At 39.3% G+C, this 13,511-nt stretch overlaps 2 protein-coding genes across 4 annotated transcripts; both read right to left on the bottom strand.

The window, feature by feature from the left end:
- Positions 1-1,275: 1,275 nt before the first annotated feature.
- On the bottom strand, positions 1,276-3,608 carry atp5pd (ATP synthase peripheral stalk subunit d). Of its 2 annotated transcripts, none has more exons than XM_068321960.1 (6): positions 3,553-3,608; positions 2,564-2,713; positions 2,239-2,335; positions 1,795-1,866; positions 1,555-1,617; positions 1,276-1,457 (listed from the first exon to the last, which is right to left on the bottom strand). In XM_068321960.1, the coding sequence occupies exons 2-6, from the start codon at positions 2,683-2,685 to the stop codon at positions 1,326-1,328; spliced, it is 486 nt and encodes a 161-aa protein (XP_068178061.1). In that variant the 5' UTR covers positions 2,686-2,713; positions 3,553-3,608; the 3' UTR covers positions 1,276-1,325. The 2 variants fall into 2 exon arrangements, with proteins under 2 accessions (XP_068178061.1, XP_068178062.1); XM_068321961.1 differs by having other exon boundaries at positions 2,564-2,694; positions 3,553-3,593.
- Positions 3,609-4,780: 1,172 nt separating this feature from the next.
- On the bottom strand, positions 4,781-6,963 carry LOC137600518 (homeobox protein MSH-C-like). Of its 2 annotated transcripts, none has more exons than XM_068322187.1 (2): positions 6,455-6,963; positions 4,781-5,959 (listed from the first exon to the last, which is right to left on the bottom strand). In XM_068322187.1, exons 1-2 carry the CDS (start codon positions 6,852-6,854, stop codon positions 5,547-5,549), a joined length of 813 nt encoding a protein of 270 aa, XP_068178288.1. In that variant the 5' UTR covers positions 6,855-6,963; the 3' UTR covers positions 4,781-5,546. The 2 variants fall into 2 exon arrangements, with proteins under 2 accessions (XP_068178288.1, XP_068178287.1); XM_068322186.1 differs by having other exon boundaries at positions 4,781-5,962.
- Between the last annotated feature and the right edge of the window lie 6,548 nt (positions 6,964-13,511).

Raw genomic sequence — 13,511 nt, forward strand, 5'->3', positions numbered from 1 at the left:
TTTTCAAGGTCATCATCCCATTTTCATCCCCTTTGCCGCCCGAGTAATGTGCCTTTTGTGTCATCTTTCAATCTGTAACGGTTTCAAAAGCGCCTTTTTAGCACTATGCACTGCTTTATGTTATTCAGTGTCTTGTTCGTTTTGCATGCTTAAGTTTCAATTTAGCGGTAATATTGATAGATATATACTTCATTAATCCCGGAGGAAATAGCAAATATCCACTACTCAGACAGAAATGTACATGATAAATACTGAATAAATACAGACAGGAGAAAAAAGAAATACTGAGAGTACAGGACATACCACAAGACATACTGTATACTACACCAACAGAACATAAACTACACTAACAGGACATTTTCTAGGCTAACAGTACAGAGCATAAAATAAAATAGAATAAAGTAAGAGATAACAGGAGACCCTGCTAAGGTTCATCACTCTTACACATCATCATCATCCCAATGTGACAATAAACATGACAACACCTTGGCCCCACTACACTGTAGCACCATCCAACAGGTTGTCTCCTCCCCTCCGTTCAACTGCTTGCTGACCTCGCCGTGCCCACCCCCCTCTCCTGTAGGAATCATTGTACCCCCTGATGGCATTGGGCATGAAGGAGGACTTCAGCCTCTCTGTGGAGGCGCTGTGACAGTAGTCTGACACTGAATGAGCTCCTCTGCTGGGAGAAGGTGGTGTTCAGAGAGTGGCTGGTGTTATTCATAATATCCCTGGTTTTGGACATGGTCCTACTTTCCAGAAGTGTCTCCACAGAGTCCATGCTCAGCCCGACCACTGAGCCCACTCTGTGGATGAGTCTTTTAAAACATTCCATGTCCCTCGGGAAGACTGGCAGGGATGGAAGAAGAGGAAGTACAGCAGGATGCTTTGACAGAGCAGTCTGCAGGACCAAGGAGAGGTCTGGGCTGAGGAGCAGGGGTTGGTGGGGGGGGGGGTAAACCGATTATGTATATTACTTCCAGATCTGCCCCTTTAAGAAAATAGCCATGTGACTGAGGCAAGCATTTTGCATCAAGAGTGACTCAAGAAGGATGTGGCGAAGAGAATCCGTTAATTTACCAAATCAAAACATCGTTCAGAATAAAATTATAATTTTGAAATAATGTGATGTATTCCTCCTGTGCTCCCCAGCACCAATTGACCCAGGGATCAGTACCGGCCTGCAGCACGTAGGTTCGGGTCTGCTGTAATGACCACATACATCAAGCATCTTCTGTGCTTTTTCTCAGGTGTTTATCAAATAATACAACAGAGTTCTTTGAAATACATAATCTTTATTGTGAGGTGAAAGTGAAGTAATGACATTACAGCTCCGAAATGGGCCTGTGGGGCCAGTAGGGGTATTTGACCTTATCCAACTTGGTCTCTGGGAAGGCTTCATTGAGGTCTTCAATGGTCATCTCATCAAAGGGGATCATGTTCTTTAATTTATCCAACTAGGACAAAACAAGAAAAAAAAAGATAAGGAGAAAACACACACAGGTCATAAATTCAGTTAAATATAAGTCCTGGTTAGAAATACTCTTGTCTCACCTCTTTCTCATACTGAGCAACACGGACCTTGGATTCTTCAATGAAGGCTAATCCCTTTGCATTCTGGTAGAAAAAGAATTCTGATGTATGAATGAATGAAAGATGAATTCTGAAATTGATGAAGCAATTTTTCCACAGTAGTTAAAAAAGTATAAATGGTAGCTTGATTTTAATAGTTTACAACATTGACAAAATGTCTAAATTCAAGCAATAAATAATTTGTTAAATGCAATCACTTACAGACTCAATCTCCTGTTCATTGATGATGCTTGTCTGTGTATCAACAGGCTCAGGGATTTGCAGGGCTTTAAACTGTGTTCAGAAGGAATATTTCTGGTTATCGCTGTGAAACAATCTTAAAAAATGTTTGAAAAAAAACACACTATAACCACACTAGGTAAAAGGAAAGTGTTCGTGGAAGGCTATAAAGGAATTCAACCCTCCACAATTATTTACCATGAAAGTTTCTCCGAACAAACAGCAGTTTGAACAGATGACAAAATTGAGAAAGATCTGTCAGATTTAATTGCATAACAAGGCATGAACATAATGATACCAGTTAAATATATGTGACCTACAATTATATCAAATAATGCTTAGCTGCATCAGAACTAAGATTTCAAGTCCACCTGTCAGGGAGAGATCACGTGTATCGTGTGTATTACTGCACAGAGCACAATTCACCTTCTTCTCAAACTCTTCAACTATCCCAGGTTTGGTCACAGCGCTCTTGTAGAATGCCCAATCAATGGGTGCAGGAGTCTCTGGCAGGGAGGCTAGTCTGTTATGAGAGAACATGGCAGTGAACAAAATAGTTTAAAAAAAAACTAGCCATGAATCAACTCAGTACAACAAATCAACTAGAATAAACAATAACGTACAGTACATGTTGATTAAAAAAATGGGTTAACACAGCATCTGAATGACAAAACAATGCAGTGCATTAATCAAAAATTTTCTGTAATGCAAGACTAAAGGTGGCTTAGCCTGTTTTGGATGTAAAACTAACTTGGCAGCAATGGCATCACTGCGGGTCTTCAGAGCATTGAACATGCTCTTCTGGCTGGATGGAACACGCTCAGCAAATGCCAACCAGTCAATGGCCTTCAGAGCAACGCGACGACCTGCCATCCTAACTCCCTGCAGGGTAGGGGGCAATCTTGTAAAATGCAAACATAACATGAACTTTATTTGTCAGCAGTGCTGAAATTTGTCTTGCAGCCCAGCAATTGTTTTATGCCACAAAGAAGAACATATATCACACACATATCACACAGATGATTAATGTAAGGCACAGAAACATTTTCAGTTGTCAGCTTTTGAATTACCCATAGGTATTGAGTACAGCAACGAAAAAAAACCCTTTTCAATAAAACCCATAAAAAGAAAGGCTTATCACTCTTGTTAAAACTATTTAAACATGACAATAAAAATCCAAATAGCGTTACAGCTATCTTTATAACCCGGCTGTAACAAAACTATTTAAACAATACACATCCTATTTGGTGTAGTGGGGAAGATATAGGCAAAAAAACGCACTTTCCACTTATTAAATGAAATGTTGTATAGTCATTGCAAAATGCAGTTTCTCAGTTTAAAGTTCAATTTTAATGTCTGTTCCACGAATGTTGAATCAGTAGTGTTAGTCAATCTAGAATATGTAACATTACCTGTGAAGAATGTAAGGTTTGAGGTGCTAAATATATAGCGTGTTTTGATACCTCGCAGAGGTTAAGAGACAGTTGTAATCATATATTTTCAATATGCAGGAACCAATGTCACCGGGCCCTTGACGTCTCTCTCCGGTTGACGAAGCTAGCTTGTTGCTAAGCTTGCCAGCCAAGGTCAGCGTAGCCTCTTTTTAACGCACAAAATTACTCACTAAACGTCAAATGAATGTTTTCAACTCCTGCGCAACTATACGTTTATTCGTTGTGTAAATTATTAATCGCCTCCATTAAAAGTTTATTCATATAATGTGCGGCTTATTGTACTCACCTCAAAGTACGGTTTGTCACAGAGCGGAAAACGGAAGTGTTTCTTCTTCTTCCTGTTCAAAACCAGGCGCAATATCGAAACCCACTACTGCCATCTGCTGGACGGAGAGAGTGACGCGCGATATACGGTCTGCTATGTAATTCATACGCAACTGTGACTTTTGACTACTGCTTTTTTCTGTCTCAAATACAAAAACCTGAACGACATTAAAGTTAAGCACTGCTAAGTATGGATAACAGTAAATATATCTAGTAACAAATTATACGTATCACTTCTGTTTTTTTATTTAGCGCACACAATTGAAAAACTCATTCATACAACCACGCACACAAACCAAAATAGGAAATCTTGGGGGGTTTTCTCCGTATGCCAAAATGTTTTAAGCTATAACATATTGTAAGTATTTTTAAGACAGCTATTCACAATAAATAAATAAGCCATGTGAAAAAAGAGGCAAACGTAACATAAGATTTAATTCAACAAAAAAGATAAATTTCCTAAATTGTATCGGAATTATCATTTGTGTTAATTTCATTGAAACTACAGCTACATCTAACTTTTGAGGTAAACATATAAAGCGTATTGACGAATTGCAAAAAGGATGTGTAAAAATGCATCTCTGTAAATAATTACAAATAGGCTTTACAAATGTAATTAAATATAAATACAAATTTAAACTACTAAACTTGCTAAACACATGCTACATGATAATATGTGCTATTTGAATCATATTTATGCACAAGTGATTTGTTGAAAGGTTAAATAAATGTTAATGTGATTTGCCAAAGACAATTTGTGCAGTTACTGTGAATGTCTTTCCCATAAACAGACTAATATATGCTAGACTCACACTGAAACTTTATCTACCAAGCGTGTAATAAAATATATATTGCCTACACGTTATTTTGAACAAGGTTTTGCAAAGCATGGCAATCATTTGATTATTGCACGACTCTCAAATTAGATAATGAAAAGATTCACCATAGGAAACAATGATGGACGTTCCAAGGAGCTATCATGAAAACTTGTATCGATGAGCAATTGACTATGCTTCTTTTGATTACGTTTCTACGAGGAGTCCTCTAAAACCACAGCAGACTTTCAAATTCCCGATGGATTGATTACAATTGAAAACATACACACACACACATACACACACATACACACACACACACACACACACACAAAGATGTGTAAACTGAACTACACATTTTTACATCATGTTTATTTCCTAAAATCAGTTTTTTTTTTACATTTAGATAAAAATAATATATGTACATAGTACAGATACAAAGATATTCAATAAATACCACTTTCCCTGCTGCTCTTCAGTTGCAGGGTTTTATGAACACATTTACATTTACAGCACAGTTCCTCAGAGAAAACATATCACTTTCAAAAAGGCCACGTTGTGTGAGTAAAAAAGATATGCGACATATGACCTCTTGCAACATATATTTTTTTTCTCAAAAAATATAGTGAAAAATATGTAACCACTGGGAGGAAATACAAAAATTTAACTGCAGTTTTGCCAGAAACAGTCTTTGCTGACTGTGAAGAAATAAGGCACTGACACATTTAAGTACTTTGTTTTAAACATTCTTCCTCCACACACACTATATATGTCAGTTTTTACCAACTATACTAAGGTGGGTGTCAGACAGTTAGAAACCAGATATTCATGAAATACTGTTTCAAAACCTGATGTTTACTTTTTATTATTGCTCACATATTTTAAGGCTGTGAATCCACTGTCCACGTAAAAAAAAAACATTTAATATCGTTGTAAAATGAGCAAAGCATGAAAATCCCCTCATTCCAATTTCGCACGTAGCATATGTTTACTTATTTTCGTTAAAGGGGAAGCTGCAACATTTTTCTTCAAATTCAAATTATGTTTTCTTAGATGTAAAAAAAAAAACCAACATGTGTAATTATTGCAACCATGACAGAAAACATTTCTCTGAAACCACGCGCACACACGGACACACACATTAAGACAAATAGTACATCCCATAAGTGACGGGTCCACTGAACAGTCCTGGGACGGGCAGACTGGGCCTCTGAAAGGCGCTCGACGGGCCCCAAGTCGGAGACCCCATGTGAGCTCCGAGTGGGAAAGGCAGCGCGAAGGCGGGCAGGACGGGCTTGGAGGCCAGTTTAAACTTTTCCAATTCGGCCTCCTGCAGTCTCTTGGCTTTAGCTCTCCTGTTCTGAAACCAAATTTTGACTTGGGTCTCCGTCAGGTTGAGAGAATTAGAGAATTCAGCTCTCTCTGCGATGGAGAGGTACTGCTTCTGGCGAAACTTGCGCTCCAGCGCCAGCAGCTGAGAGGTAGTGAAAGGCGTGCGAGGTTTCCTGTTGTTTTTGTGTTTTCTTAATGTACATTGAGACGGACTCGAACTCCCTGCTAGAAAAAAACAAACAAACAAGAAAAATAAAAAAACATTGGAAATCAGAACAAATGAAAGATATAACCGTCGTGGGAAATCCTGATTTTCACCCCACCCTTAACCATTAAATGCTCACAAGACAATCATGACTCCGATAAAAGTCTTTATCGTATCTTTTTAAGTTTTAATGTCAATCCTTTTCAAACTATTTGCTGTAATTTAGTAAATTTGAATTAAGCTATACTGATTTTATTTTCTCACCCCTTTTAACTGAATCTGATGGAAGTAATATTTTATTAAAAACGATAGATTGGGCATTATTTCTATCATCATCATCATTATTATTATTATTATTATTATTATTATTATTATTATTATTGTGAGAAACCAATGAACAGATAATTTTGCGGAGCTCCTATATTTCCAGTGGCCTTGCTTGTCCACAATGGATGCTGATGATACGGTGTGCTCTTGCTGCAGTTTGCTAAACAACCGAGTGATGAACTTACAAGGCGGGGTAGAAAACGAGGACGTCTGGAACCAAGTGCTCTTATCTTTTTCACAAAACTGTGGACTGTCCTCTTCGGAGCTTGTGGAAACAGCCTGCGTGCTCTCCGGGGAAATCTTCATCTCCGCACAGAGAGTCCTTGGTAGGAACTGCCCGCCACCTTGTCCGGCCACGGGCTTTGGGAGGACCGAGGCTAAATCGGAATTTGGAAAAGAAGTCCGACAGGTGGTCTTCTTGGAAATCAACGACTCGACGCTAAAGGGGAGGTTGTTCCGCTGGAAGCTGTATCCTTTTTCAGTTGTCATGTCTGTCGGCTGAGGCTCCTCTGCCTCCGTACCCATCTCCTCCTTTTGATGGAGTTGCTTGGCGTCTTGGGACGGCAACCCCTGCACAGGATTCATGATGCTGCAGGGAGATGGGGCCACATGCACATCCGTGTGGCCCGTTCACAAAGGTGGAGTCTCTGAGGTGTGTAGGGTCCAATGTGCGTCTGTGCGCCGTCAGCGGGGACCACCAGTAGCTTTTACGCGCTTGTACGGGGGTCGTCTATAAAAGGACAGGGGCTGTTCTTTCTCACACTGCCACCAATCAACTCCTGAGGCTGGACTGGTGACGTCTCCGAGGAAGGTTTTGATTGGCTCGCTGCCTTCCAAGGACACATCAAGAAGCCGTTCCAAGGAAGAAGTTAATCATACAAACCCCATGCAGCGCAGGGCTATTGATGCCCCTCACAAAAGTGGCTTAGACCAATTTCAGCGCAATTAACCAGTGGGGAGGGATCTTTTGACTCTCATAAGCATTTACATCCTTTAGCTGACCACTCTAAGCATACAGCTCACTGGATCTTTCTGCCGATTTAAAGTTGAGCAGAAACAGAAAGCAGCGATGTATCAAAGCATGCAGTACTTGTTGGTAAATATTATGTATATATATATATATATATATATATAATATACGTTCTCAGCCTCTAAAACATAGCAACGTGTTCACATTTGTAATAAACAGCAAACTAACAAAATGAAGTGATTAAATTATGGTCCGAATAAATAGTAAAACAGTTGAAGAGAATTAAAACAAATGAAAAAGGTGCGCCACCAGGATAGAAACTGATTAGGTATGACTGCTCGTCACACAGCATTACAGCAATTTAAGGCCTGTCATGAGCTCCTCTCGCCTCACAATGGCCTCAGTTGAGAAGCAACAGGCGTTTTCTTTCTCCAGGTCACACTATTTAATAAGCCAGACAAGTTGTGTTTTGGAAGGCGCCAGGCTCGGCAGGATCAGAAAGGAAGATACCTCCGGGAGAAAAGGCAACAGTTAACTCCACTTAACCAATTGTCCTCCACAAGTTTCAGAGTCCACTCAGTGGAGCTCGGAGGAAGCAGGCGCTGGCTGTTAACTGTTTCAGCTCTCTGAGGATGAAGCAGTTTGACATGTGTTGTTAAAAATGATAACCACCAGATCATCATCATCATCATCATCAGAGTCATCACTGAAAGGTCACAACATCAGTTGTAAAATTAAAAAAAAGATTTATTGAGACTTAAGTAATAATCAAGTTAACTGTCATGCATGGGAACATTATTCAAGAGAGTCAATCTTGTGAATTATGATTTCAAGTGACTATTCTAACGAGAATATAAATTATTGTAATAGGTGTTAAGTTAAGGTACCACCACCGAAGTGTAAAATTAGTCCTGGAATTTAATATTTCAGTTGAAATATAACGACTGAGGCTGACAGCAAAACGTACTTCAATTAAATTTAAAAATGCCGCTTGTAAAAATCATCACCTCTGCCAGGAAGATAAAGTAATCTTTTGTTTTGCTTTGTTTGTCTGTTTGAAAAATTACATAAAAACTGCTTGATGTAATTTAGTGAAAGTGAGAGGGTTGGTAGCTTAACAGGGTAGAATCTTGGTGTAAACTGCTGGGCTTGAGGTATTTTTCACTTTATTTACCTTAAAGAGACAGTGCCTTTTCTCAACAGTACACTTGTTTTTAGACAAAATATTCCAACAGATTTTTTGAAGAAGTGGGGCACATATATTTTCCTTCAATACTAACGGAATTTGAGTGGATCTAGATAAAGGAACAGAACGTCACATTGCAAGAATAGGGTTTTTGACAATTTTTGTTAATCGTGCAAATTTTAGGTTCTTCTCTTCATGGTGAAAGATTCTAAATGCAAGAGTTCTATTGGTAGAAATATCTGGAGCCATCCGCTAAAATATTTGTGTACAAAGAGCATTTTTGTTTAAAAATTAATCGAGGTGCATGAATGAGCATCAGTATTTTACTTGTGAATTTCCCAGTTTGTGATCAAAAAACAGTATCTGTCTGTCTGTCTCTTATATTTGCGACATCTGTCGTTTGCGAACAGCAGGAGGTGAAAACTTTTCTAAATGCTGTTGTACCGTCGTCAAAAAAATGGGCTAAACTTAACCAAAAAGGATGAAATCAAAGCTTCACTTTGCGCGTTTAATAAGTTTCCTTCCAGCTTTGCTCATGTACGCAATCAACAACCAATCTATAGCCAAAATAATACAGAAACAACATCTATCTATCTGTCTGTCTGTCTATCTATTTATCTATCTGAGTATATACTGTGTGTATATATGTATATGTATATGTATATGTATATGTATATGTATATGTATATGTATATGTATATGTATATATATATATATATATATATATACACACACATACACACACACACTCATATAGGTGGCTGAGGTGAGTACTTCTATACTTGTGCACTTTATTGAATTCATAAACTTTCCCTCGAGCAGTTTGTTGCTATGCTGTAGGAGATTAAAGTTTATTTAAAGTTCATTCAGTCATTCATTCATTGTCAACCGCTTCATCCACTGCGGCGGGTCGCGGGGAGATAGAGCCTATCACAGCTGACTGAGGGCGTGAGGTGGGGGAAACTCCGGGCACCACTCCAGGAGCTTCCCCCCACGGAGCCACACAGAGACACAGACAACCACGCACGCATACCCTGATACCTACGGGCAATTTGGGATGGCCGATTCACCTGAAGTGTATGTTTTTGAAGGTGGGAGGAAGCAGGAGAACCCGGAGAGAACCCACTCAGACACAAGGAGAACATGCAAACTCCGCACAGAGCGAGACGCGAACCCAGAACCGCCTTGCTGTGCGGCGAGTTCATTATACCTTTAAATTCTTCCCCTTCAACAAGTTCAACTGACATCCCATTAAAATTCCTTTTAAAATCCTAATCATCTGTCAAACCAGACACGAGACTCAAATGAGAACTCAGCATTCATTAGCACAATCTTCTTCTTCTTGTTCTTCTTTCGGCTTTTCCCTTCAGGGCTCGCCACAGCGAATCAATTGCCTCCATCTAACCCTGTCTTCTGCATCCTCTTACTTAGAAAGTCCCTAAGTAAAACATTATGTTGATTCATTAGTGTTTCATCATTAGTGTTTCATCCAAAAAGGTCATGCTTCCAACTTTTCTTACCTCACCAAATAATTTTTCAGTTCTTCTATGCTTGATTGCTCAATTAAATTATGAGGATTTACCCTCTTAGATCTACCTTGTTCAGAAGACATATTTGATTTGTTATCCTTTTCAGATTGATCTTGCACTTAATGATTTTCAAGTAATTGAAAACAAAAGATTATTTGAGAAACTTGTGGGTTGAAACTACTGATAGCCTAGCGCTCTACAGCCCTCAGGTGTGAAGAATGCTTTAAACTCTCATCAAGCGAGAGGCACAATTTTGGCTGAAGATTCAACTTGAGTCAATCCTGATGTTGAGTCCATTCCTTTGCTTTCTCTCTGACAAAGCTGGCTCTCTGTCTGCAGACACAACGGGGGCCTCTCGTCATCCAGCTGGTTTGGGTTTAAACCCTAGCGACCGTGTACCTTCCCTCAATCTAATCTCCACAGTATCATGCAAGAGGAGAATGAGTCGGCATACAGAGCACAGAGACTCATACAGAGATTCATCTGATACAGGTACACCCACAGATAAATCTACAAAAGTGCACTTACCACTGCTTTCCTGGTGTTTGGCTGAGTGTATTTATCTTCAGGCCTCTATCCCCAACCCCAAAAGATATTTCTGTAACAGCATGCAGGCGAGTGAACTGTGTCAGAAGGTGTTAGTGAGTTTGAAAGCAGATCTGTCCTTCAAGGCCAGCACAAGCTCAATGGGGAGCACTTTCCCCTCAGCTGGCACAGAAATTAAACTTTTCTCATGTATGTGCCGGGGTCATTTTCGGTACTGTCATGCTTCGATGAAACCACTTAGCCAGTTCAAAAAGTGCTAGGGCCAAGTGTGAGAACAACTGTAAAACATGTTTGTCATCTCAGACATTTGGATTCTTGGTCCAGCAACAATCCAATCAAGACTTGACACATGAGGTGCACGAAAAACTGATGTACTCAGGCTTAAGCCCCATTTACACTGCTCTCCTCTCACTTGGGCTTTTTTGTCCGTTGGGTAAAATCTTCCTCACACCTGCTGCTATCTTTTTAATACCACCTCTATCGAAGTACCAAGCAAACTTAGCAGGTACGAAAAGGTAATGTGAAAGAGTACTTTAGTACTTCAGTGGTTGCAACTGTTTTTATCGTAGCCACCACATTAAGAAGGCTGCAGTTCTTATTTTTGATAGGTGATGACAGGATCATGTGAGATGGACAAGAGGTGTGTGTCACATTAAAGAATATGCCCACCTGTGGTGTCTGGGCTTCACACAACGAATATATCGCCTGTCTCGTGGATGGTAGATAAGCAAGTACAACACCACCAATCTGAAATTAGCAATCAGCAAAAGTACGGTGGGGAATAATGCTAGCCATAGATAAAGATGTCTGACACCATCATTCAGATGTCAGATGTAGGAAAGTAACATTCCTCTGAGGAAGTTTGGTCCTCATCTCTGCATGAATGCAAGAGGTAATTGTTTGCATTATTTTTAAATTCCCTTAACTCATATGCTTCCCTCACAGGAGGGAGCATACCATTCCATGTACTGGCAATTCAAGTGGACTCAGTGCCACAGAAAAATATATTGACCTTTCAGTTCACTTTACAAGTTGATCCAGTCCACATTAGACCAGCTTCAAATTTACTCATAAACACTACTTTGACATTTTGTGCCAAAGCCACTTCCTCTTGTGGTACCAGAATGCTCTGTAATGAGGGAGGTATGCTGCCTCAGTAAAGTGAAGGAATAAAAATTGCCTTCATCACTGCTTGTTTTTCAGATTGCAAGAAAGCATTCCGTGTACAAAATGTACTGTAGCTGCAATTTAGAACACAAACCCAAACACAACAGCATTTGTTTCTTGTAACTGCAGTGGGGGGAAAATGAATTTTGAAATGAATCTAATGTTTACACAAATGCCGATGGTGTCCTGTTTCAATAGTATCTTGATGTTTTCCAATTTATCCTCTTCAAAAACTGTTCCAAGAATTTCTCGAGAACACTACTGCCAATTGAGATTGTTGGGGAGAAAAACCGCAAGTGGTGACAATGCAATTAGGAATTTTGTCTGGCATGTTGTTAGCCGTACAAATCTACGTTCTTTAGGATAGTCTACAGAGAATGTGGGCAAGTTATGTTGTGGTCTGGGGACAAAAAAAATTTGTGGTCTCATTCAGAAAATCAAGAATGTCACCATAATCTCATAGACCAACTAAGGCTGTGATGCAGTATTTCGATTTAAAAAAAAACAACCCAGCAGCCGCTTCAGTTGTTTCCTTTTTTTCCAGGGAATTCCAGGGAGGTAAAAACCAACACCTATTCTATAAATTAAAGTCATTATATTATATGAAACTGTGCCTTTTCCAGGTAATAAAATACTATTATTTAAACCAGGAGAGAAACTACATTAGAAATTTCATGTGAAAAATCTTATAATGAAGGTTAAAAGAAACTGATAAAGAGATGTTCATTCATGACCTAAATGCTTGGGAATTTACAATTGTTATACAGCGATATTAAATAAATAAAGGATTCCATTAATAATTTGTTGATGTATCATCTTGTTGTTCTGGAATGGACAAGAAAAAACATGACTAACGAACAAAGAAGGGCATTCATAAAAAATTGATGTTACGAAAGCACAAACGTACGTTTGTTACTTAAGAAAAGTTTATCTCATTTGAGCCACAATATGACTCATTATATAAATGTTTTTAATAAGTGTCAAAAAAAAGGGTCAAATCAAGGCAATTACAAGCAGTCTAGATCCAAATTGGCAAAGCTGCCCGATGGTAACAATGTTATTGCAGACACCAATAGTCAGAACAAATGTGTGTGTTTGAATATCCCGAGATTACAATTTCAAAGTCCTCCCCCGTGAAAAGTTGAACAATGGAGAGGGTGGGAAGTTAAAAATGCGGGGCTCTTTCAAATAAACAAGAATGGCTTGAATAGGGCTGCTATTGAGCAGTTGGATTGGTTCTCAGACATTTGAGAGCAGCAACTGCTCTCTTCCTCTTTCTCATCTTTGACTCCTAAAGGAATGAATGTCAGCACTAACACTTTGATAGAGCTTCACGACTTAAACCTAACACATCTATATTTCATATCTTCACCTTTCATATCTTCTGTACTCCCCTTTTTCTCCTACTAAACAGATCATAGACAGGAAAGTAGATGGGGGGGAGGGGGAGTGTAACAGGTTTCCTTTCCTGTGCTATTGCTTAATGAGCCTGAAAATACAATTGACCTGTCCTGACTGTGAAGGTAGCCTGCGGGCTAGTGTAAATTAGCAGCGTAAGGAAGCCTAGAGGGCTGACTCTTGCTGAGTAGCCAGCAAAGAGAGATGCTGCAAGACGGGAAAATCCTGTTAAGGCAGTGCATACAAAGGAATCACGGTGCTTTTTTTTTTTTTTTTTACCCAGGGCCACTTGTTGAAGCAATGAACCTCAGATTTGTGGTAAACTCGCTGATGATGTGTTCGGTCTATTATGATGTCAGCTGTTTGTCACATTTCAAAGCTATAATTCCAGTTAGTTCTATGCAATGGGTCCATCTGAGACTCTACTATAATCATTCAGTTAAGTT

Source organism: Antennarius striatus, chromosome 8 (assembly GCF_040054535.1).
Source record: "Antennarius striatus isolate MH-2024 chromosome 8, ASM4005453v1, whole genome shotgun sequence".
Classification (NCBI taxonomy): domain Eukaryota; kingdom Metazoa; phylum Chordata; class Actinopteri; order Lophiiformes; family Antennariidae; genus Antennarius; species Antennarius striatus.

Bases quoted from the DNA above. Each gene is read 5' to 3' on its own strand.
- atp5pd (XM_068321960.1), bottom strand. From the start codon at position 2,685: ATGGCAGGTCGTCGCGTTGCTCTGAAGGCCATTGACTGGTTGGCATTT. The intron at 1,867-2,238 runs GTGAATTGTGCT...TTCTGAACACAG, and splicing joins TTGAAGAGTTTGAGAAGAAG to TTTAAAGCCCTGCAAATCCC. The intron at 1,458-1,554 runs GTGAGACAAGAG...GTTTTGTCCTAG, and splicing joins TTGCTCAGTATGAGAAAGAG to TTGGATAAATTAAAGAACAT.
- LOC137600518 (XM_068322186.1), bottom strand. From the start codon at position 6,854: ATGAATCCTGTGCAGGGGTTGCCGTCCCAAGACGCCAAGCAACTCCAT. The intron at 5,963-6,454 runs GTAAGTTCATCA...GTTTTTTTCTAG, and splicing joins CTCGTTTTCTACCCCGCCTT to CAGGGAGTTCGAGTCCGTCT.